Source organism: Dipodomys merriami, unplaced genomic scaffold (assembly GCF_024711535.1).
Source record: "Dipodomys merriami isolate MVZ:Mamm:240054 unplaced genomic scaffold, mDipMer1.0.p SCAF_10, whole genome shotgun sequence".
NCBI lineage: Eukaryota > Metazoa > Chordata > Mammalia > Rodentia > Heteromyidae > Dipodomys > Dipodomys merriami.
Genome location: NW_027202271.1, coordinates 53,629,520 through 53,653,545, shown reverse-complemented (window position 1 = coordinate 53,653,545; position 24,026 = coordinate 53,629,520). Strand labels below are relative to the sequence as shown.

The 24,026-nt window shown below is 42.6% G+C and overlaps 1 protein-coding gene across 1 annotated transcript in view; it reads right to left on the bottom strand.

Annotated features, from left to right (window-relative positions):
- Positions 1-10,530, bottom strand: part of LOC138838426 (gametogenetin-like) — a 37,687-nt gene extending 27,157 nt beyond the window's left edge. Inside the window, exon 1 of the mRNA XM_070037926.1 lies at positions 9,972-10,530. Coding sequence (XP_069894027.1) covers positions 9,972-10,530 — 559 coding nt within the window. The remainder of the gene's footprint in view (positions 1-9,971) is intronic.
- Between the last annotated feature and the right edge of the window lie 13,496 nt (positions 10,531-24,026).

The following is a 24,026-nucleotide window of genomic DNA, read 5'->3' as shown; positions in this document are numbered from 1 at the left end:
AAAGTATGCAAGTGAAATAGAAACAGCAACAAGAGACCTACCACCCAAGAAAAGCTCAGGACCGGATGGATTTACAGCTGAAATCCACAAGGCCTTCAAAGCAGAACTCACACCAATACTCCTCCAACTCTTCAATGAAATTGAAAGAGAAAGTTCACTACTGAACGCTATGAAGCCATCATAACCCTCATCCCAAAACCAGGCAGGGACTCATCAAAGAAAGAGAACTGCAGACCCATTGAACATTGATGCAAAACTTCTCAACAAACTCTTGGCCAATCAACTTCAACAATTCATCCAAAAAAATCATATACCACGATCAAACAGGATTCATTTCAGGGATGCAAAGTTGGTTCAATATACACAAATCAATTAATATAATTCATCACATCAACAAGATCAAGGATAAGAACCACATGATTATCTCATCATCAGATACAGAAAAAGCATTTGACAAGATCCAACACCCCTTTATTATGAAGGCTCTGGAAAAAGTAGGAATCCATGAACATTCCTCAATATAATAAAGGCTATGTATGACAAACCCACAGCCAGCATTATACTTAATGGTAAAAAGTTAAAGCCATTTCCTCTAAATTCAGGAATGAGACAAGGTTGTTTGCTCTCTCCACTCCTCTTCAACTTAGTATTAGAATGCCCAGCTAGAGCAATAAGACAAGATGCAAACATAAAGGGGATCCAAATAGGGATAGATGAAGTAAAACTCTCCCTCTTTGAAGATGACATGATCTTGTACTTAAAGAACCCCATGGACACCACTCCCAAGTTACTTGAGCTGATCCAAAACTTTGGCAAAGTAGCAGGACATAAAATTAACCCTCAGAAATCAATGGCTTTCTTGTATGCCAATAATGAGAAGAGCGCAGTTGAAATTAGGAAAGCAACCCCTCTTGTAATAGCTCCACAAAAAAATAAAATACCTAGGAATTGACTAAAGAGGTGAAGGACCTCTATGACGAAAACTTTAAAAACCTGAAAAAGGAAATTAAAGCAGAACTAAAGAAGTGGAAAAACTTCCCATGCTCCTGGATTGGGAGGATTAACATGGTGAAAATGGCAATACTTCCCAAGGCTATCTACAAATTCAATGTGATACCTATCAATATCCCACACTCATTCTTCAATGAAATAGAAGAAGCAATCCAAAAATTCATATGGAACAATAAAAGACCCCAAATAGCAAAAACAATCCATAGCAGAAAGAGCAGTGCTGGAGGAATATCAATACCAAATTTCAAACTCTACTAGAAAGCTATAGTAATCAAAACACTTGGTACTGGCACAAGAACAGACCTAAGAACCAATGGAATAGGACTGAAGACCCAGAAATGAACCCACAGACCTAAAGCCACCGAATCTTTGACAAGGGAGCTAAAAAAAAAAATAGAATGGAAGAAAGACAGCCTTTTCAGTAAATGGCGCTGGCATAATTGGTTAAACACCTGTAGAAAACTAAAGCTAGATCCATATTTATTACCCTGCACCAGAATCAACTCCAAATGGATCAAAGACCTCGAAATAAAAGCAGACACTCTGAAAACATTACAGGAAGGAATAGGAGAAACCCTAGGTCTCCTTGGCATAGGCCAAAATTTTCTTACTAGAGACCCCAAAACACAACAACTCAAAGAAAGATTGGACAAATGGGACTGCATGAAACTGCAGAGCTGCAAGGCAAAGGACATAGCTAGCAAGATCAATAGAAAGCCCACGGACTGGAAGAAGATCTGCATGAGCCATAAAATGGACAAGGGTCTCATATCTAAAATATACTTAGAACTCAAAAAATAAATCCCCCAACAACAAATCCTCAAAGAAACAACTGCCTCATAAATAAGTGGGCTAAAGACTTAAAGAAAAACTTCTCTGAAGAGGAAATAAGAATGGCCAATAGACACAACCTCTCTAGCTATAAAAGAAATGCAAATCAAGACAACATTGAGATTTTACCTCACTCCAGTTAGAATGGCTATAAACAAGAACTCTAATAACAACAGATGCTGGAGGGGATGTGGACAGAAGGGAACCCTACTGCATTGTTGGGAGTGTAAACTTGTTCAACCACTTTGGACAGTAGTATGGTGGTTCCTCAAAAGACTCCACATAGAGCTCCCCTATGACCCAGCAATCCCCCTTTTGGGCATTTACCCAAATGATCACAAACAAGACCATACTAAAGCTACCAGCACAACTATGTTTATCACAGCATTATTCACCATAGCTAAGATATGGAACCAATCCAGATGGCCCTCAGTAGATGAATGGATCAAGAAAATGTGATCAAGAAAATGTATATATATACATACATCATACATACACACACAATGGATTTCTATGCCTCCATCAGAAAGAACGACATCGCCCCAATTGTTAGGAAATGGAAAGACTTGGAAAAAATTACACTAAGTGAAGTAAGCCAGGCCCAAAGAAACATAGGTCCCATGGTTTCCCTTATTTGCGATAACTAGTACATGTCTAGGACAAGCAGAAAAGATCAAAAGCTACATACATATGACCATATGAGATAATGTTAAGTGAAATGAACCCCAAGACAGGGACACAAGTGGTATTTTTTTTCTGGCTTGCTATTGTTTTTAATGTACTTATAATGTTCTATGTGATTCTTTTCTTTCTTTTGTATGTTCTTCCCCCATGGTATAACTCCTGTTTTCACTATATCTGATTCTGGTGTCCTGCATCTTGTATATATTTTTATAATTTGGGGAGGGGAAGAGATATAACAAAATGCTTAAATAAGGATACAGGTGGGTAACAGTGAGATGCACAAGACACTATGTTGAAAACAAGCTTTACAATTTCGGGGGTGGGAGGGAAGGAGAGAGAGGAACTGGGGAGGTAGGGAGGGAAGGGATGGTAGGGGAAAAACAAAGGAGGAGGTAACAATGCTGGATAGGAAATGTACTCATTACCCTACTCGTGTAACTGTAACCCCTCGGTACAGTATTTTTACAATAAAAAATATACATGAAAAAAGAAAACTATGCAGGAATGCTTTACTTTTTGTTTTACAAACAAGAAAGATCCCCTGAGAACTGTATAAACACAACTATAGGAAAATAAACAAAACTCTCTGCAATTCTGAGAATCTGCTATGGGCTCTGTGACCTGTAATAGCTCCAAAACTAGATCGACTTGCCCAAACGAAGTAGAACAAAAGCTCATTACTTCATTCAAAACAAATGTTTATTTTTATGAAGCCAGTCTTTTTTAAAAAATGAAGAACCATAAGTCATTACTTCAAATAACGGAAAAAATTCAGGTCACTCCATCCTAGAAATAGAAAATCATGTCAATGAATTGAACATGGATGCTTTTTACAGAAGTCTCTGTATTTAAAGATGTCCTTGTTAAGTGGTCATACTTCAGGTTGGTAAAAAAATTAATAAAGGGTAAAAATCATATAGCAAAGAGACACATGGATACTTACCTGCTCTGGTATGATGTAAGCTATACAAATGGTTCATAGTGGAACTGAATAACTCACATAATTCACCTTCATGAGCCACTCACACGGATGACAGGTCAATTCTGGGGTGCTGAAGGAAGTAAATAACTGGAGAACCTCCTGATTCTGCCTCCCCCCCCATAACTGCCTCCACAAAGGCATTCATAGCTTCTCATCTGCTACACTTCTAAGGTAGTAAATCCGGAAGTATACAGATCAACTCCGTCCTTTCCTATGCTATCTTTACATCTTTATAGTGAGAAGCAACCCCCATTCCGTTCACCAGACTTTTAACAGGTTCGATCATTTTTCATATCGCCATTGCTGCCTCCATCCCACACGTGCAGTCCTTCCTGGGGGTGGGGCTGCCCCTGCTCCAGAGACTCAGTTCCACAACAGCCTTACATTGTGCCACCTGGGCTCACAGGCACCTTCCATGGCCCACTCTCCCTTGTGTACCGTTACAAATGTCTTTCCCTATTAGGTTACACTCTCCCTGTAGTAATAAATGCCACGCTGAGTTCTTACAATAGATGAGGCACTGTTCCAAGCAGTTTAGATACACTAACTCATTTAATCTTAGTTTCTATTATTTCTCCCACATTTTATAGTAAACTAAGGTACAGACAGCTTAAACAAGTTGCCCCAGAACACACAGCAAATGAGTGGCAAAAGAAGGACTCCAACTTAAGCTTTGGCTCCACTCTTGGGTCTGAGCTCTAACTGCCTCTTTGTCTTCCTCGCTTCCTATCTGAACCATCCCTCCTTCCTATCACTGGCCACCAGGAAAAGTTCTAAAGCTAGCCTAGCCAGGCTTTGCACTGTCTGGAAATGTGCCACACCCATTTCTGTCTCTAGGACTTCACTCATCAGCACTAGAGATGTCTTCTAGCTGGCAATGTAAGTCAGTGGTAAAAGTACTTGCTGGCATGCAGAAAGCCCCGGGCTTAATCCCCATGCACCACATATGAACTGATGGATGGATGGGATAGGGATAATGATGGATAGATGGATGGATAGATGGATGGATGGATGGATGGATGGAGATGGAGACCTCCCTTCCACAATTCTGCTTCTTCAGATCTTACTGATTCTTTGATGCTAAATCCAATCCCATTTCTCACAAGCAGGTTTCCCTTACAGCCAGAAATTTCAGTTCAATCTTTCAATTGCTCCATCAGTCACAGTGTGCCCACATGATTTAGGGCTTAATTTTCAATTTTACTTCTTTTCCAAATATATTCAATCACTCAACTAATTTTTTGAAAGCTCCTCCCAAAAAATCCAATCTGAGGATATAGTTGTGTGTGAATGAAATGGGGGGAGTCTCTTGAGAGTTTTATGGAGAAGGGGATAATAGATGAGACAGGATGTAAACAAAGTAGAGCAGCAGCTCTTCAGCAAAAGGTAACTCAGAGAGAAGCCAGTGTGCTTAAAGAACAGGACAGTGACCTCCTTTCTATTAGGTGAGGGGAGGAGGGAGTAATTTGATATATAAATGACTATTCTGATGATCTCAATAAAATTTTACATTATTTCCCCACAAGGCTAAGCATAATGGGATCATTTCAACACTATCAAAGCATCTACAGATGTCAATTAAGGCTGGGCCAGTGTAGCCACATCTAAAGAGAATGCAATTATCTAGCTAATTGAGGACAAGGAAATAACTAATCTAAATAATTGGACCCAAAAGGATGATATGAATTCTCTAGTTACATAGATAAAGGCCTCCAAATTGGGAGTAGGTTTTTGAAGCTAAGAAGGCCCATGTTAGAATTAATAATTATTAAGCTCCTCCTGCTCTGACTATTGGTATCTAAACAGAAGAGCCATTATAGAAACATTCATAAATTGCCCACAAAAATTATGGTCAGAAGGTTGTTTATTATATATCTCTGGGAAAAGCCACAACTAATCAGTTCAAGGAAATTATTATGAGCCAAACACTTCTAAAATTACTCTGCTGTAGGCAAAACATGAGTCTGCATTGAAATAGGCTATAGCAGGTATTTGAACCCATTGGACCTTTTAAGGGATTCTTTCTGATTTCCACTACAAAGACATATTGAATCCTCTCCCTGTGATTTGAACAAAGGGCCTGAGGACCTCTTGTACTACATTAGGTTGAAATGCAGAGTTGCTCATTTCTTTGCTTTGTTAGAGGAGAATTCAAGGAAAAACAAGGACATACAGCGCCTGACTGCAAAAGTTCCCTGCCTTAGAATAAATGTGCCACTTAAAAAACAAGACTACTGCCTGCTGAGTCCTGGTGGCTCACGCCTGTAATTCTAGTTGCTCAGAAGGATCAGATTTGAGGATGGTGATTCCAACTCAGCCGGGGCAGGAAAAGCCATGACACTCATCCCCAATTAACCACATAAAAACTGGCAGAAAGCTAGAGCAAAAATAAACCTCAAGGACAGTGCCCAGGCCCTGAGTTCAAGACCCACAACTGAACCCCCTACCCCCAAAAAAGACTGACTTCAGTGTTTCCCAGGAAAAATGTACTATTCCTTACAAAATGAAAAATACAAAAGGACCTCCTACTTTAGTTCTATGTTAGGGGGGAAAAAGTCAAGTTCCTGTTATGAAAGAGTGATCATATCAAAGCTGGGAGTGTGGTTCAATGGCACAGAGCTTGCCTGGCATGCACAAGGTCTGGGGTTCGGTCCCCAGCACTGCAAAAACAGCAAAAATATCATAATGGGGAGTTCTCATGTAAAGTGTATCATTAAATATCTCCTGAGATCCATGGATGTTCAAGGTGGGTTCTTGTACACGTTGCTTTGCCATTATTCTCATCCACTTAACCCTCTCACCTAGACCACCTGCTTATCAACGAGAAGACAATTCTTGATGATTTCCACACAAGAGCAGACCATGTACAAGTTTATAGTTAGAAATCTCCCAGAAGTGAGCCGGGCACCAGTGGCTCACGCCTATAATCCTAGCTACTCAGGAGGCTGAGATCTGAGGATCACCTTTCAAAGCCAGCCAGGGCAAGAAACTCTGTGAGACTCTTATCTCTAATAAACCACTAGAAAACAGGAAGTGGTGCTGTGGCTCAAGCGGTAGAACACTTGCCTTGAGCTGAAGAGTGTAGGGAAAGCACCTAGGCCCAGAGTTCAAGCCCCATGACAAACCAAAAAAAAAAAAAAAAATCTCCCAGAAGTGTGAAGCTACATTGGATTATCAAGGAGCTGATCTGTCTCATTTTCCTCCTAACCTCTGGACTATTGATGCAAACGTGTGGAATCAAATTGACTCAAATACAGTAAAATGTATCAATCTGTGTCCTATTAACCAAGGTCACTAGGCAGAAGCCAAGAAAGGCAAGAGAAAAGGAAATAGCTCAGAGCAAAGGAAAACAATGATCTGGGGTTGCCTAGATTACTTAGGGAATAAACTGAGGCTTATTAAAAATGGTAATTTCAAGGTTGGAGACCTTAGAACACTGTTAGGGCATAGAAGTAGATTTGCCATATTTTTTTTTTCCTCCATAGAAAACTATTTGAGAAAAGCCACTTGGTCTTCAACAGGGCCATAAATTTTTACAATATAGTAATTACAGTTTACAGAGCGTTTTTTCTGCTTTATCTAACTTTAAGGTCTTTCATGAGCCCTGGGGAACAGGATACATCTAGCTTTCTCCATGGTACAAAGGAACAAGTTCAGAAAAGCAATTAAAAAAAAAAGCCTATAGAAACACAACTGGCATCACATAGAAGGGAAATGTAAGCTTACCTTGCAGGCTTCAAGTTCAGCCTCCTACCAACCAGCTCCCTAAACTTTTCTCGTTTTTCTTTTAAAGAAAAGTATGACTACTGAAAAGTATAAAGTATAAAAAGTGGGACTCCTGGGACAATGCAGAAGCTGTGCCCTGTACATAGCTAGTGGACAATGACATATATTTACTGCATTTCCTATTGCTTCAGTTCAGTACAAGTTTACAAGCTTGCTCAAGAGTTACTTGGTGCTGCTGTCAGAGCCGAGAGATTGAGTACTTTTGAATTTGTGTGGTGGTGTGTTTTTCTTACCCTTCTATCCATCATCCTGATGTATTTCCTTTCTGAAACAAAATTCCTCCCATCAACAGAAAACAAGGATGACCAAATCTCAAAACCAGCCAGCTGGATACACAAGCAGGGAAATGTTTGAGAATGACTTTGTAAAGCCAAGGGCAGATCATCTCCAAAGAGATGAGGCAGTAACTCCCAGCACAAAATGATTTCGCTCCGTGTTTTACTGTGTGCACTCACTCACTGGCTCTTTTCTAAGCATAAAGTAATTTTAAGCTAGAGAAGGCCATGCTCTCACATGGGCTGGCTTTCAGGAAAAAAAAAAGTCATGGGTAAGGCTATGCACTTTCCTTTAGAAAAAAAATATAATTGTACTCCCTTTGCCTAATAAGAAATGTATTCAAACAACAAAACTCAAAGTCGGCATGGTGGTGCACGTGTGTAATCCCAGCACTAAGGAAACTAAGAGGAAGGTCAGATCTGAGGTCAGTCTAGACTATGCTGCAGGTTTTGAGCCAGCCTGGAGTACATAGTAAATGCAAAAAAAAAAAAAAAAGCCAATCAAGTATATGTAAAGAAAATTGTGTTTTCTCCAGTTATATGGTTCTTAAATGACCATTTCAGAGTTACCCTATCATACCTGATCTTATTCTGATTTTCATTTAGTAATGGCACGACCACCCACCCAAATCTCAAATCTCATTAAGCAGTTCATTAACAAAATAAATAAATAAATACACTACACTCCCTACTTCAAAGGATATTTGTTACAAACCCTTCCTACTGTGTTTTTCTTTTGTTGTTGTTGTTTTTGTCTTGATTTGTTTGGATGACAGTACTGAGGTTTGAACTCAGGGTCTGAGAACCCTCCCTAAGCATTTCTGTTCAAGGTTAGCCCTCTACCACTTGACTCATAACTCGACTTTGGCTTTTTGCTGGCTAATTGGGGGTAAAAGTAGCAGGGATTTTCCTGCCCCATATGGAGAGGAACTGTGATCCTCAGATCTCAGCTTCCTGAGTAGCCAATATAACAGATGTGAGCCACGCTTACTACTTTTGTTTTTTAACTTTATGTGAGTAATTGCTCTTAACTTTTTTTTTTTCTACTAGCAGAGTAGTAGAGCAGCAGGTTACCAGGAGCCACCATACCTGGTGGTGCAGGGTCACAGTCGAGTGTGGGTGTGGTCTTGACGCTGTTCCAGGTTTCCAAGTAGAGCTTTCTGGCTTCTCTTGGGCCTTTACCTTTCTTTACCTCCTTTCCTTAACCTCGCACAAGGTAACTGATCTGCCTCTCTGACTGGGCACTACAAAATTCGCTCGTCAGATGTTTAATTCCTCAGAGCCAAAGCAACCCATAACATAAACTTTTCCATGCATCACCTGAGTTAACTCCCCATCTTTCAATCCTTTCTCTTGAAATGGAATATCCCTCATGTGATCACAGACGACCCCCCCCCAAAAAAAAGGTAATAAAGTTGACCAATTCACTGATCAGCCTTCCGTACATGGCTCCCACTATTTCTTTTAACACAAATAAAACTTCAGGTCTGCGTTAAAGTAAATGAGTGGCAAGCTCAAGGTTACCAAGTGATTGACAGAGTTTCCACACCAGTCTGGAAAATACTGCAGCGCCTGCCAGCTACCTGCCTGTGCAAGGTGTGACATCTCACATCTCTAAGGATCTAGGAGCGCTTATCCAAAGGACATTACAATAAGGTCAGCCCATGACTGCCCAAAACAAAGCTCTAAGATCTCAGCCCGGGGAGGGGATGGAAGGGCCGGAAAGGGGAACGGGGGATGGGAGGTAGGCAGTGGAGTGGGGGTAGGGGGGACACCGGCTGGGTTCGGTAGAAAAGTCGCGGTTTTAGAACAAGTCACTTAACACCCAAACCCGGGCCGGCCCAGGGCCGCCCGGAACTAGACGAAGTGGTTGTAAAGCGAAGTTTCAGGGTGCGTTAGGATGGAAGGGGGGTACCCACAGAATTGCCAGAGTGAAGCTCGGTCACCCCGGAAGGGCTGCCGGCGGGCGGGGTGTCCCGCGGGGGGACCCCAGGCGGATGCACTCGGGATCGGGCGTGCGCGCTCCCCGCCTCCGCCCCGCGCCTGCCCGCACGCGGCCCCAGCCCGGCCCGGCTCAGTCCTGACTCGCCCCGCCGCACTTTTCCAGGTGCGGAGTCCCGGCTCCCGGAGGCGGGGCGGGGGACCGGGGGGCGCCTGGGACCCCGGACCTCGCAAGGGTGCTGAGCCCAGCCGGCGGCGGGGGGCCCGGGGCCAGGCGCAGCCCGCGCTCCCCCCGCAGGCTCGCCGGGGGCCGGGCGTCTTCGCCCCCGCGCCGGGCACCGGCGAGGCTTTGCCCGGCTCTCGGGACACCAGCGGTCGGCTCCCGTCCGGGAATGGGGCTGGGGAGCGGGGGCCGCGCGCCCTCCCGCCTCCCTCCCCGCACCGCAGTCCCGCTGGCTCACCTCGGCCTGCGCCCGCGTTGGTGGCGGTGGAGTTCCCGCAGCCCATCGCGCCGCCGGCCCGGGAAGCCGCGCTCCCGAGCTCGCGGCCGCAAGTCCCGGGGGCGGAGATCCAAGTGAAGTCGCCGCGCCCCGGGCTGGAGTCCGGCGGTGGGGGGGGGGGGGCGCGGGAGCGGGGGGATGCGCGGGGGCCGTCCCCGCTACCTCCCGAGATGGGGCGCGAGCCGCGACACGAGGGCCCAGGAGGAAACCACCGGGATTCCCCCCACCCCAGCCCCCCGCCCCACTCGAAGACCCCGCGGGACCCACCCGTTGCCTCGGCAACCGCGGCGCTAGCCAATCCGCAGCGTTCTCCGAGCTTCTCGGTGGGACATTGGTGGTTGGAAAGAGGGGGCGGGAGTTTGAAGTGGGTTTGGGGGCCGGGGCCGGGCTGAGGGGCGTGGCGGGGTGGGATGGAGGATGCCCGCCGGCCCGCTTCCTCTTCGCTGTGTTTGGGCCCATGGATGCCCAGTAAAGGGGAATGTCTCCAATCCTCTCCTGCGTTCACCGGAAGCACGTGCATCTCGGTTCCCCCACCGTCCTTAAATCGTGCCCAGGTTCATCGTGTTAGCCCACTCAGCTTTCAAATAAATGTCTGCTGCGAGGTCTAGCGCCTGAATGGACCCAGCTGGGCAAGTGTCGGGTCAGATTGGATCATGGTCCCCAGCCTGACCCTTGATAGCTGTGTGACTTCACGAAAGGTATTCACCTGTGAAGTGGCCATAACTTGAGTGCCTATAACACACTTAGCACGGCCCTCGTCAGCTAGTGTCGCTATGTTTCTTAATTCTGTTAGAAGGTCCAACTTCCTTGGAGATGAAGACTCTGGTGGTTCATAATGTTGCCCTGGCTCATAATACAGGCTCAATAAATGTGCTGGGATTCAAATTCAAGGCAGAAATTAAAGCTTCATTTACAACTCACAGTATTTATAGAGAGCCTCGCCTGGGCCAAGTTCTTTGTTAAGTTCCAGGGATATAAATATGTGAGAGATAGTCTCATCAGACAGACAAATTATAAACAAATCAGCTACAGCAGGGATGTCGACAGGGTCCAAGGAGACACCGGTTAAAAGAATTCTTCATAAGCCATACAAGCTGAGTGGAGAGAAAAACTTGATCGAGAATCAAAGTCCTAAAAGATTTTTGTACCTGATTTCACGAGATTGTGGTGAGAACTTGGCAGTCCTGTCATTCAGCATCCTTTATGTGCTGAGATGTATCAATTCATGTACAAATAACAATACTTTTCAATGGACTTTCTAGCAGCATTATGTCTCTGCATTGGTCTCCGTTGTCTTGGCTCGGTGCACACCCCAATAGAAATCCAGAATCGGAGTGGAGGGAAGACTACAAAACAATCACAAGAAATAACTTTGGCTTGTTTCTGTACTGTCCCATACTGATGGGACATGTGCAAGAAGGAGAGCAGGGCCACCCAGACCTCGCATTCTCCTGTTGAACGAGGTTGTGTCGGGATAGGGCATAGAATACATACCCAAGGCCTTGGGTTCAAGTCCCAGTACCTCCATAACAATAAGAAAAAATAGTTGCACAGAACACCAATATCACAGCAGGCCACTCTGAATAATGAAATGATGCCAAAAATCACCTTCCAGGGCCTAAGTTCTGCTAGTTCCTTCATGACATCCTGTTACTGAGATAATGCATAACTCCTCATGATGTGAACTCTTTTTTTCTGAAATAAGAAACAATAAATCCAACCTACTCCACTGTGGTCTTTGTCTGGAGGGTATTAACGCTTGTGAATATCATGTAATCTACTTGATATATGCTGTAGCCATTCTTTCAGCACTCTAATTACCATCCTCTTGGTGCAAGCTATTTCTCTCCAAGCTTGACAGATGGCCAGGAACAAGGCGAGAAGAAACATCCAGTGGAAGGAGATATATCAAAGTCAGGTGCCAATAGCTCATGCCTGTAATCAGGAAGTTGAGATCTAAGGATCCAGTTTCAAAGCCAGCCCAGTCAGGAAAACCTGTGAGACTTCAATTAACCACTAAAAAGTGAGAAGTGGAACTGTGGCTCGAGTGGTAGAGCACCAGCCTTGAGCAAAAAGCTAAGTGACAGTGCCCAAGCCTGAGTTCAAGCCTCAGTACTAGTACACACACACACACACACACACACACACACACACACACACACACACACACACACACACACACACAGTGGGCACAATTCCAGCCACTGTACATGCAATGTAAAGTAAATAAATCACTGGAATAAGAGACTATAGATAGAAAGAGAAGAAGTATGATACTATTTTAGGTACTATGGCTAAGGAAGGGTTTATAGCTGAGGTCTGGTGGACAAGAAAAACACCAAATATGTGAAGAAGATCCAAAGACAGATCACCTACACCAAGAGAATGGCAAATGCAAGAGCCCTGGATTAAGAACATTCCAGGTATGCTTCATAAGCAGAAAAAAGTCCATGAAACTGGGCTAGAGTGGAGATGGTTGGTGGACTCAGAGAGCAACAGCTCAATTTGCTATGGATATGACCAGCCATGTAAGTAATTTTAAAAACCATTCAAAGGACAGCCCAAGTTCATTTGATTTGACAGCATATGTAGAGGTCCTAGAAAAATGGAAGCTTAATAAGAAATGCTGCTCCCTCCCTCTAATATGGAATGAAGAGTAAAGCTATTGTCTTCCTTTTCCTGTTTAAGGTTTTATTTTATAGGTTAAGTTTCATTTTGATGCTTCTTAGAAAAAAAAACTAGTGAGTCAAAAAAAGTCGTTAATACCTGCCCCATTTCCTGACTGCTAGTCAAAGTCAGTTTCTTGCTCTGTGGCAGTGAAACTGCAGCGCTTGGCCACTGTTTGCATTCTTTAAACAATAACTGCTTTGTGATCAGGGGAATTAAGAGTGTGAGCACAGAGGTTCTGAAGAGGAAAAGAAAGCAAAGAAGCTGAGCACTGGTGACTCACACTTGTAGTCCTAGCTACTTGGGATCACAGTTCAAAGCCAGCCCAGGCAGAAAAGTGTGAGACTTTTATCTCGCATTAGTCAGAGAAAAAAAAAGCTAGAAATGGAGCCACATGGGCTCAAGTCAAGTGATAGAGAGCCAGCCTTGAGCAAAAAAGCTCAGGGACAGCTCTTAGGATCTAAGTCCAAACCTCAGGATCGGTAGCAAAAGGGAAAAAAGCAGAGGCAGTAGAAGGTAAAGCTGAGCATCTAAGCTTTCTTGATTTTTCTTCTTATAGATGGCTCCCTGCAGAATGTCTAGCAGCCTGGGTTTTATTTGTTTTTGTATTTCCGTAGGATGGTGGTGACCTCTGTTCTCAGCACATCCATGCAGCACAATGCTCTGCAACCAAAAGAGGGCATCTCCCAGGCTTGGTGTCTTCTAAGGCCAGCACCCAACACACACTTCTTCCATTCCTTCATCAGGATGGTTCTTTTTTAGAATTACCTTCAGAAAGGTCAGTAGTAGTCAGACACTAGGTAACAACCTCTCTGTCATTGACCTTACATTATCTGGTTACATGAGCATTCTATCATCTCATATCATCATTAGGAAAAGGAAGACTACAATAACATAAGGTATTTACAGAAAGCTTAACAATAACTAATAATAAAATTATTAGTATTATCTTCCGTCCACTGGGCCTTTGCACAAGCTGTTCTTCCCACCTGGAATGCTATCTCCTCAATTCCTGGCTGAATTAATACTGCTCAGCCTTCATCCTTTACTAAAGTGCTAACAGAGAAGCCCTATGTCCCCTCTCTGAGCCTCCTACTACACAGGTCCAGGGTCTTCAAGGCCATCATCCCAATGCATGTCATAACAAGCATTACTCTCCTTCTCAAGTGGACGCAGCTCAGGCTTGGTTTTATTCCGTGTTGCTTCTCTAGCACCCTGGTCAGTGTTTGTAGCACAGCAGGGGTTCAGAAGTATTTGGGAGTTTCTATTCTTGTCACCCTGGAGCTCACCTTCTAACAAGGGAGACACATTAAAAGAAACTAATGCAAAAGCTCGCCAACCAGGGTATATGCGCAGTCAAAGACACTCAGTCCCAAATCAGGCGCTGAGGTTAAAAACACCAGTGGGGAAGCTGTTTAGAGACCAGTGAGTACACTTAAGACCTGTGGCTAGGAAGGAACTAAAGCAATGGTTCTAATCAGATATGCTTGCCCCCAGGTACTAGGAACCCAGGCACAGGTAGAGCCCTGAAAGCTGAGAGGAGCCTGCCCAGCAAATGGCTTGGGGTTTCAGAGCAAGAAGGATTTCAGGAGTCCAGTCATCAGCCATCCAGCAGGATCCCATTTTTTTCCCCCATACACTGATCTACTGTGATCCACTATGTTTTCATGAGACTACTTCCCCAACCCCTGTGCTAGGGATCTAACTCAATGCCTCAAGCTTACAAGACAGGTGCTCTACTATTTAAAAAGCATACCTCCTAGTCTGGCACTAATGGCTCACACCTGTAATCCTAGCTATTCAGGAGGCTGAAATCTAAGGATGGGGGTTCAAGGCCAGTCTGGACAAGAAAGTCTGTGAGACTTTTTGTCAGTAGTGGGGCCTGAAGTCTGGGCCTCAGTGCTGTCCCTCAGCACTTCAGCTCAAGGCTACCTCTTGAACCACAGTGCCACTTCCGGCTTTTTCTGCTTATGTGGTGCTAAAGAATCGAACCCAGGGCCTCATGCATGCAAGGCAAGCACTCTACCACTGAGCCACCTTGCCATCAGTATGAGACTCTTATCTCCAGTTAAGCACTAGAAAAAACGTAAGTGGAACTGTGGCTTAAAGTGGTGGAGCACTAGTCTTAAGCAGAGTAGAAAAGCTCGGTGACAGTGTCAAAGCCTTGAGTTTAATTCCCATCAACCCCTCCCCCCCAAATCCACACCTGCAGCCTTTTGCTTTTAGTTTACTTTTCAAATCTCTTCTCTCCACCTCCCAAGTCACTAGGAATACAAATATACCTGATGCCTACTTTTTTTTTTTCATGCAGTTGGCCATTTGGGAATAGATTCCAAAAATAGTCAATGGATACTTTATAAAGTATCCTTTTCTCTCCATGATCAATATTAAGCTTTCACCATCTGATGTCATGACTTATTTTTCAGTTGAAATAATATTCACATAACCCAACTATCCATAGTTACAACTCAGTAGCATCAAGTACATTCCTTTTTTTTTTTTTCAAGTACATTCTTAATGTTGTGCTGGGGAATTGATCCTGGGACTTACGGCATGCTAGGCCAGTGATCTAACTGAGCCCTACCCTCAGTTCTTTTATTTGCTTTTTTTTTCTGGTGTTGGTCCTGGGGCTTGAACTCAGGGCCTGGGAACAGTCCTTGAGCTTTTGGGCTCAAAGCTAGTGCTCTATCACTTGAATCACAGCTTTACTTCCCTCTTTTTGGTGGTTAATTAGAGATAAGTGTCTCACAGACCTTCCTGCCCAGGCTGGCTTTGAACCATGATCCTCAGATCTCTGCCTCCTGAATAGCTAGGATTACAAGCGTGAGCCACCAGCACCTAGCTGCAGTTTTTTGTTGGTTTTTTTTTAATACAGAGTCTTATCTTGGCTGGCCTCAAATTTTAAGATCTCCTGCCTCTGCTTTCTGAGTACCTGAGATTATAGTTGTTCACCTAGGATGACCTACTAGTTCCAAAACACTTCTATCATCCCACCAGGCAACATTGAACTTTTAAAGCAGCTATGTCCCATTTTTCACCCAGAAATCTGTACTATGTGGTTCTGTCTTGATGAATTTTATCTCTTCTGGGTATTTCATGAAAAGAGATATTGCTGATTTTAAATTTGGAGTTCTTTGGTAGAACGTATACAGGATCAAAACTTGTATGTTGTTTTGCTTTCTGGCAGATTTCTCAGCTACCAGGGCTGTCTGGAATAAAGGATTTGTTTTGCGACACTGGTTGTTTATCATAGGAAGGTAGGAGGAGGAAGCAGAGAAAGATTTACAGCAGGCAAGTTGACAAGCCTGTTGCCTGGCACCTAGTGAAGCACTAGGATGAGTGTTTAGTTTACTTGTGAAACAAATAACATCATGTCCTTTTCTCAGAAACAAACTACTTAGAAAATATCCCCACTCCCTTCAGGGCACTGAGAACATATTCTTTCTCTAGTCATCTGATACTGAAGACTCCACAGACATGGACTAGCGTCAGTAGAGTGGATAAGCTTGCCTCCGTGCTTTCTATCATGGAGATCAAACTCGAATTCAAACCATGAGCAGGAAGTAATTAATGGGCTTGAATTTTTTTCTGTTTCCCTTGGTCAATTTTAGATTTATTTTGTTAGTTGATACATAAACATGCAAAAACTGGCCAGTTGCTATTCTAGCTGATGCATGAACATCCTACCTACATTGGCTGAGAGGTTCAAAGTGTATTGAGATTCAAAGCCAGTCCAGGGGAGAAAAGTCTGCAGAGACTATCTCCAAAATAACCAGCAAAAAGCTAACCTGGAGGCATAACTCAAGTAGTAGAGCACCAGCAAAGAGCTGAGAGAGAGTGTGTAAAGCACTAAGTCCAAATTCTGGTCCCAACAAAAAAATAAAGACACAAAATCTGTACATGCATATGGGTACTGTGTTATGTGTCAATATGTATATACATTGCAAATGTTTGAACCATGTTAAACATATCCTCTTCCTCAGACCAATATCATTTCCTTATGGTAGAAAACATTCAAAATCCTTTCTTCTAGTTGTATTTTTAACTTATTTTTGTATATAATTTTTCAAGATTTGAAACATAGTTCAGTAATCTTTGGGGATTTACAAACTTATATAATGTTATATAACCAGATACCAATTTAGCACTTAGCCACAACTCTTAACTGAAGTCCTTGAATTTCATTTTAAGATCTAATATTTTGAATAATGAAATATTATCAAGTCTCCCCAGAGATGCAGTTTCAGTGAATATATATGAAGTCACTATTAAACACATGCTTATTTTATACGTATACTTTCTTTTTGCTTTCAGCAATACTGGGGTTTGAACTCAGGGCCTCAGGTACTCAGCTTACTTGCTCAACTACTATTCTCCCTCCAGCCCAGATTTAGCTGAATCTTTTGGAAATGGTGTCTGGAGGACTTTTCTGCCTAGCCTGGCTTTGAAATGAGAGCTTCAGGTCTCAGCCTACTGAATGGCAAGGTAAGGGTGAGCCACCAATGCCTGGCTATAAGTTTGATTATTTTAAAATAGACTTTAACAGCTACACATTTGTCTAAGAAGGAAAAGGAAGAAAGTTGATACTGAAATTCTGCAATGCACAGTTGTCTGACAAGTCCTGTTTCTTCCAAAGGAATTTCTCTCCCCCTAGACTAGTATTCATAGCCTATTTTAAATGAAACCAAATGAGCTGTATTCTCATCTCTCACAATTGCCTTCCAAATGTATTTGAAAACCAAATCAATATGTGCTACCCTGCTAAGGAGACTTTTTCTTTAACCACAGCACAGTCATCATCATAATAACAGCACTATGTAGAAGGCAGTCAAACCCTTATGCTAGCATCTGAGAAATTTAGCTAACACGACCAGAATGTCAATGTCCTGTTGAAGTTACTAATTGGTGTATGAAATGGCTCTGTTGCCATGACTAACTCAACAATATCCACAAATGGCTAAGATTAAATTACATGGAAAAGAGGAGGGAAACCGGAAGTGAAAAGGAGACATTTAATCATTAGCTAAAGCAAAAGACATTCAGACACCATCTGGAGCCCCAAATCAAAGGGATTTCTAACAGAAGTGATTTCCAAATTGACGCAGGCCTTAGGAGTGGAGGAAATTTCCAGGATTCAGGGAGATAATAAGGACATCCTTTCCTGAATTTAAAATGATAACAGATGTCAGAAAGAGACATTAAACTACAACTGTTTCCTAACTTAAAGGCCTTACAAAGCCAAGCACCAGCAATGCTTGATAAGAAATGTACGCATTATCCTGCCCATGTAATTGTAACCCCTCTGTACAGTATGTTCACAAAAAATTAAAATTAAAAAAAAGATGTTGCTAAGTGAAATGAACCCCAAGATATGGACACAAGAAGTCTGTCTTTATTGTTACTGTTTTAACTGTACTATGTGATTTTATTATTTTTTGTGGTGGTTGTTTCCTTTGTGTGTTCTTTCCCCTATGGCATATCCTCTGTTGTCACTGTACTTGATTTTGATACCCTGCGTCTTGTATATACATATGTCTAATCTGGGGAGGGGTAGAGGAATGACAAAATGCTGAAACAAGAACACAGGATGACCCACTGCAACAAGGATACTCATAGGACAATATATTGGAAACGAACTTTACAACTTCAGGCAGCGAGGGATAGGAGTGTGGGAGCTGGGGCAGGGAAGGGATAGTAGGACAACAACAAGGAAGAGCTCAACAAGTAATGTACTCATTGCCTTACTCATGTAACTGTAACCCCTCCATACAACAGCTGAACAATAAAATAAAATTTTTTTTAAAAAGCCAAGCACCAGTGTCTCATATGTATGATATTAAAAGGCTCAGATTTGAGGATTGCAGTTCAAAGGCAACCTGGGCAGAAAAGTCCGTGAGACTCATATCGTCAATGAAACAACCCCCAAAAAGCTGAAAATGAGCTGGGAATCAAGAGGTAAAATGCTATCCTTGGCCAAAAGAAACTCAGGGAGTCAAGTACCAGCCTTGATTAAAAAAAGAAAGAAAAAGCTAAGGGACAGTGCCCATACTGGCGCTCTCTCTCTCTCTCTCTCTCTCTCTCTCTCTCTCTCTCTCTCTCTCTCTCTCTCTCTCTCTCTCTCTCTCTCTCACACACACACACACACACTCACACACACACACACACACACACACATGCACTTGCTCACTCTTGCTCTCTCTCTCATACACACACACTTGCTCACTCTTGTTCTCTCTTTTGTATACACACACACAAATACACATACACACAGAAAAAAGACCCTACAATATCATTTCAGATACAGTGCCTCAAACAGCTTTAGATTTCTAGATTGAAGCTACCCTCTAAGTTTCCATTTCCCACTTTCCATTTCTCCAGCCTCACAACTGGCTGCTTGTAACCTGCCATACCATATTTACTCCTGTAGAAATTCCATTGTCTAAAAAATGCCTTAGTATAAGCCTGGTAAGTACAGACATTTATGTTTGACATAGAACATATCAGGAAATTGAGGCCTAAGGACTTTGGAAGCAACACACAGAACACTGGGTTACTTTCCTGCCCTGCCTTTTATACCTAAATAAACTCTTGAAGCCTTTGATGTGGACATAAATCTCTGCAATGCACAGAATGGATGTGTGAGCCAGACATACCTGGGTCCAACTTCTAACCTCACCACATACTAACAGGTTGCTTAGTCATTGTGTCTAAGCTCCCTTCTAGGTTTAAAAAACAAAAAGAAGGAAAAGAAAAAAAAAGAATCCAGAGTCCAGTGGTTCACGCCTATAATCCTACCTACTCAGGAGGCTGAGATCTGATGTTTGAAGCCAGCCTGGACAGAAAACTCCCTGTGAGACTCCAGTGAAGCACTCAAAAGGCAGAAGTGGTGCTGTGGCTCAAAGTGGTAGAGCACTAGACTTGAGCAAAAGAGCTGAGGGACAGTGCCCAGGCCCTGAGTTCAAGCCCCACAACCAACAAAGAAGAAAAGAATAGCACTTGTATTACCTGGTTCCTACGAGAATTAAATGGGTTAGCATATGCAAATTACTTATATCCAGCCTGTGATAAGCACCCTCATGAGAGTTAGATTTCAGCACTAGAAGTATAATAATGATGTTGTCACCCTTATTATATAGTTTTGTATGGGAATCAACCAAGGTCATAAAGTACCCATAGATAGTAAGCATCCGGTTGTTGGTAGTTATTGTATATGTATGACTTAAGTGTGAAGCTATTATTTGTTCCCATCCATTCAACAACAAATGTTTGTGGTGAGCCATTATAGAACGGTGGAGACTTGAGCCAGCTGCTGAGAGGCAGACAGGAAGCTGGCTGACAAGGAAACAGGCAACCAGGTGGTTTTGGTACTATCTCCCATATTTACATAGGATTCAGCCGAGAGCTGTGGTGACAAAGAGAGGAAAGACCAGGGAAAGTTCCATGAAGGAAGTAACACAAACCAAATCTTTAAACACGAATGATACTCCCCAGAAGGAGGAGATGGGAAACATTTCTGCAGAGGGAGAAGCCATGCCCCACAAGAATGGCACCCTCTCTTCTGTCCTGACACAGATGATCATAAGATTTCTATTCTGCACTCCATCTTGGCTCCCAGCTGCCACAATGTTCAAGGCCAAGTTCCCCAGTTGGCGGCCAAAGCTTTTTCACAGCCTGACTCTCTCTACCTCCCTTTACAACTTCTTCCTGAGCCTGTGTAGTAAGGCCTTCAAACAGGCTTTTCCCAATCACATGTAAGCTTGTACAGGCCATTTTTTACCCAACATCTTCACACTTATCTTTGATCAAGGGCCCTGTTAGAGTGTAACTATGAACTGTCTGCCACACACTCTTGTTTTGAAAGCTTGGTGCCCAGCTGGTGATGCTATTTTGGGAGGTTCTGAAAACCTTGGGAGGTTTGACTTTGCTGCAGGAAGTAGGTCACTGGGCATGGGTCCTTGGCTATATCTTGTTCCTAGTTTCTTTCTTCTTCCTTCTCTCCCTCCATCTCTCCCTCTTCCACCTTTTCCCCTCTCCCTTCCCTTTTACTTCTCTCTTTCCTGTCTGCAATGAGGTGAAGATGTTTCACACTGCCATGATAGTCAGACTAGCATCAGTCCCAGAAACATTGAGCTAAGTGACTAGGGAGTGAGCCCTCTAAAACCATGACTATGTATAAATCACTTCTCCCTTAGATGGTTTATGACAGGTATTTTGGTTGCAGCCATGAGAAACTAATTCATAAAGCCCACCAACACATCCCATACTTTTAAGTCTTCTCTGATCTGCCTCAGAAAAATTGAGTTCCTTCTTCCATATCTTGGGTATTTTTTATCCCATTTAATCATTATCATTTTTTTCATCCTTTCATCCCAGCCCCCAACTTAAATATGAATTCCACAAGATCAGGATTTTATTTGATTTTTGTATACCCAGGACCCCAAACAGATGGGCAACTGCCAATCCGTTTGAGCTATTATTTTTTCTGATGGATTCTGAGCAAATGGTACATTTGAGTGTTACAGATAGTATAAGCAAAACCTTTCTGATGAAAAGAGTCAACAAACTAGCTAAAGACTGTTCAAGGCAATTTTGTGCAGAGAAAAAGCAATTTTGTTCATCATCTCCTAACTTCCTTCTCTCCTTAGTCTTCTTCTTTTTTGAAATGTACAGCCAAGAAGAAAAAGTGATTGGAACAAATTATACCTTAAGAGTCCCACATCCCTGTGAAATGCACAGTATCTCTTGCCATCCAGTGAGTACTCATAGGTTGTTAGAAACTAACCTAGATTTCTCCATACAATAAATTGAAAGTAATTCCTACCTATTAGCATGGAACAAAATTCTTAAATTCCATAGCTTTCCAGGGAAGTATACAAGATCAATTCAAGCTCTGCCATCAGAGACTTGGTCATCAGCTCCCCACAGAAAATGGTGCTGTTTCATCAGTGTCACTGTGAAGGAACAGCTCCAGTGAGGAGAAGACCGGCAACCACAAAAGTAGAATAAATTTGGACAGTTCCAGGAGGCACCATTCATGCTGTATTCCATAAAGATGGCACATGTGGAACAGTTGGTGTATGATAAGACCATACCTTGGAGTTGTACAATATAATAACATTGGTCAGGAGGACGTAGGTCAGTAAACAGTTTTAGCTTTTAAAAGGCTTCAAAATTAAATGAGGTTCTTATGAAAAGTGCAGATTCAAGGGCCTTGGATTCAGAGACTGACATTGCATAAGTCTAGATGCAGATCTAGAAATCTGCACTTTAAATGAGCACATGCATTCCCCATCCCTCACAGGTGGGCCAGATGCAGCTCTCCTTGGGATCATCTGCTGACTAGTGGCTATGAGAACTGTACATAGTTTCTAATAGACATTTCTCCTCTCCCTCCTGACTCTTCAAATTGTCTTACTCAAAACAAACCTCTCTCTTTCTCCCTTCTCCCCTCCCCCCTTTCTCTTTCTGTCTCTTTCTCATGTGCTATGTCACTAGGCTGTCAGGGTATTCTTACAGAAAACTTTAGGGTATCTTTTTTTTAATGTTTTTAATTTAATTTAATTTTTTTGTGAACATACTGTACAGAGGGGTTACAATTACATGGGCAGGATAATGTGTACATTTCTTATCAAGCATTGCAACCGCCTCCTTTGTTTACCCTTCACATCCCTTCCCTACCTCCCCCCTACCCCCCACTACCCAATCCTCTCCCCTCCCCCCAACTTTAGGGTATCTTAAGCCCATATACTTATAAAAGTACCTCTCTATATATTTTACTGCAAGTCTGTACCTTCTACCTACTACCAAGAAAGATATCTCACTATTATCACCCTTTTCTGTGAAGAAGACCACTTTTTACCTCTTCCCAGAGGCTCTAGGAATATGAATTCCACTTGGTTTTTCTGCTCACTGTTCTTTCCACCTTTTTTCATCTTCCTACTTCACAAGCCATCTCCTGTCTTTCCATGATCCAACTCAGACTACTCATGAGCATTCATTAGACATCTTGTAGGACCACCAATCGTTATATTTCTCAAAAGGTAGTAGGACTTAGACCCTCTTCTGTTCACAATGCTACTTTATGCCAAACAGCTGATTGGCCAAGTAATGATAGAAGACTGCTGTGGGTTTTGCCTGTTCAAAGTTTCTCTTCCCTTTTTGTCATAAGAATATATATCTATGTATGGTTTGGATCTGAGATGGCCCTCAAAGGTACATATGCTAAAGGCCTAGGATACCAGACTGGTGCTACTGGGAGGTTGTAGAACTTTTATGGAATTGGACCTCCCGGGAGGAAGTTAGGTCATTGGGAGTATGCCCTCAAAGGAGGAACTAGAAGGAGCTATTGGGATCATGGCCTAATGTCTCTAATTTCCCCTTTTGCTTCCTGGCTGCCATGAGGCCAGTCGCATCTCTGTCATTTGCTTCCATCATGATGTATTTCTTTGCCACAAGACCAAAAGCAATGGAGTCCAGTGAGTATGCCTGAGCTCTCTGTAACTATGAGACAGACTATCTCCAGTATCTTGTCACAGGGGTAGATATCTGTCTAACATAATCAGGGAGTTGAGGTGGTTGGTTTTAAAAAGCACAAATCCTCAGGCTTGCAGCATGACTTGAATGAAAGCTCTCCATCCTTTAGAAAGCATGAGGAGAGGATGTGTGTGCTGCATAAAATGATGCACAACATACAGTGGTTTCAAAACTAAGTTAAAGATAGGATAATCATATCTATGAAATATCTATATAAACATACCTATGCTAGGTTATGCACTAATGTTTTTGAAAGGCAAGACATGAAATACATTAATAGTGGAGTTGCTCTAGGAAATACAAAGAGGAGAAGAATAGATTTAGTTTCTACTTTTCATTGCCTGCACTATTTAAATTATTCTAACTGAAAGCATGCCCTACTTTTATAATTGAAATTAATTCATCAACAGTGGGAAAAAAATATTAAATGCCTCCCAAGGGATTCTGATCATCAGCCAGATTCAGGGACCATTGCACCAGGCAAATAAGATAAAAACCCATTAGTTTAATTTCTCAGTGAAAGGAATCAAGTTTCCATCAAGATTCAAGGCCTTCCAATTATCCTATAACTACCAAGCCTCATGCTATGTCAACACATGCTAGTTCTTGTCTACACAGCAAACAATAAAAGAAGAGATGGGGAGCAGAAAAACAAACAACTCATATTGAAATTTGGAGATGAAAACATTATAACTCCTTGTATAGGAGGGAGAAGCCTTAAAGCCATTTTTACAAGAATGGCAATTAGGAGAGTATAGTCCTGCCCACTATTTATACCAGGCATAGAGTGCCTGGTCTTACCTTCTTGAGTAAAAA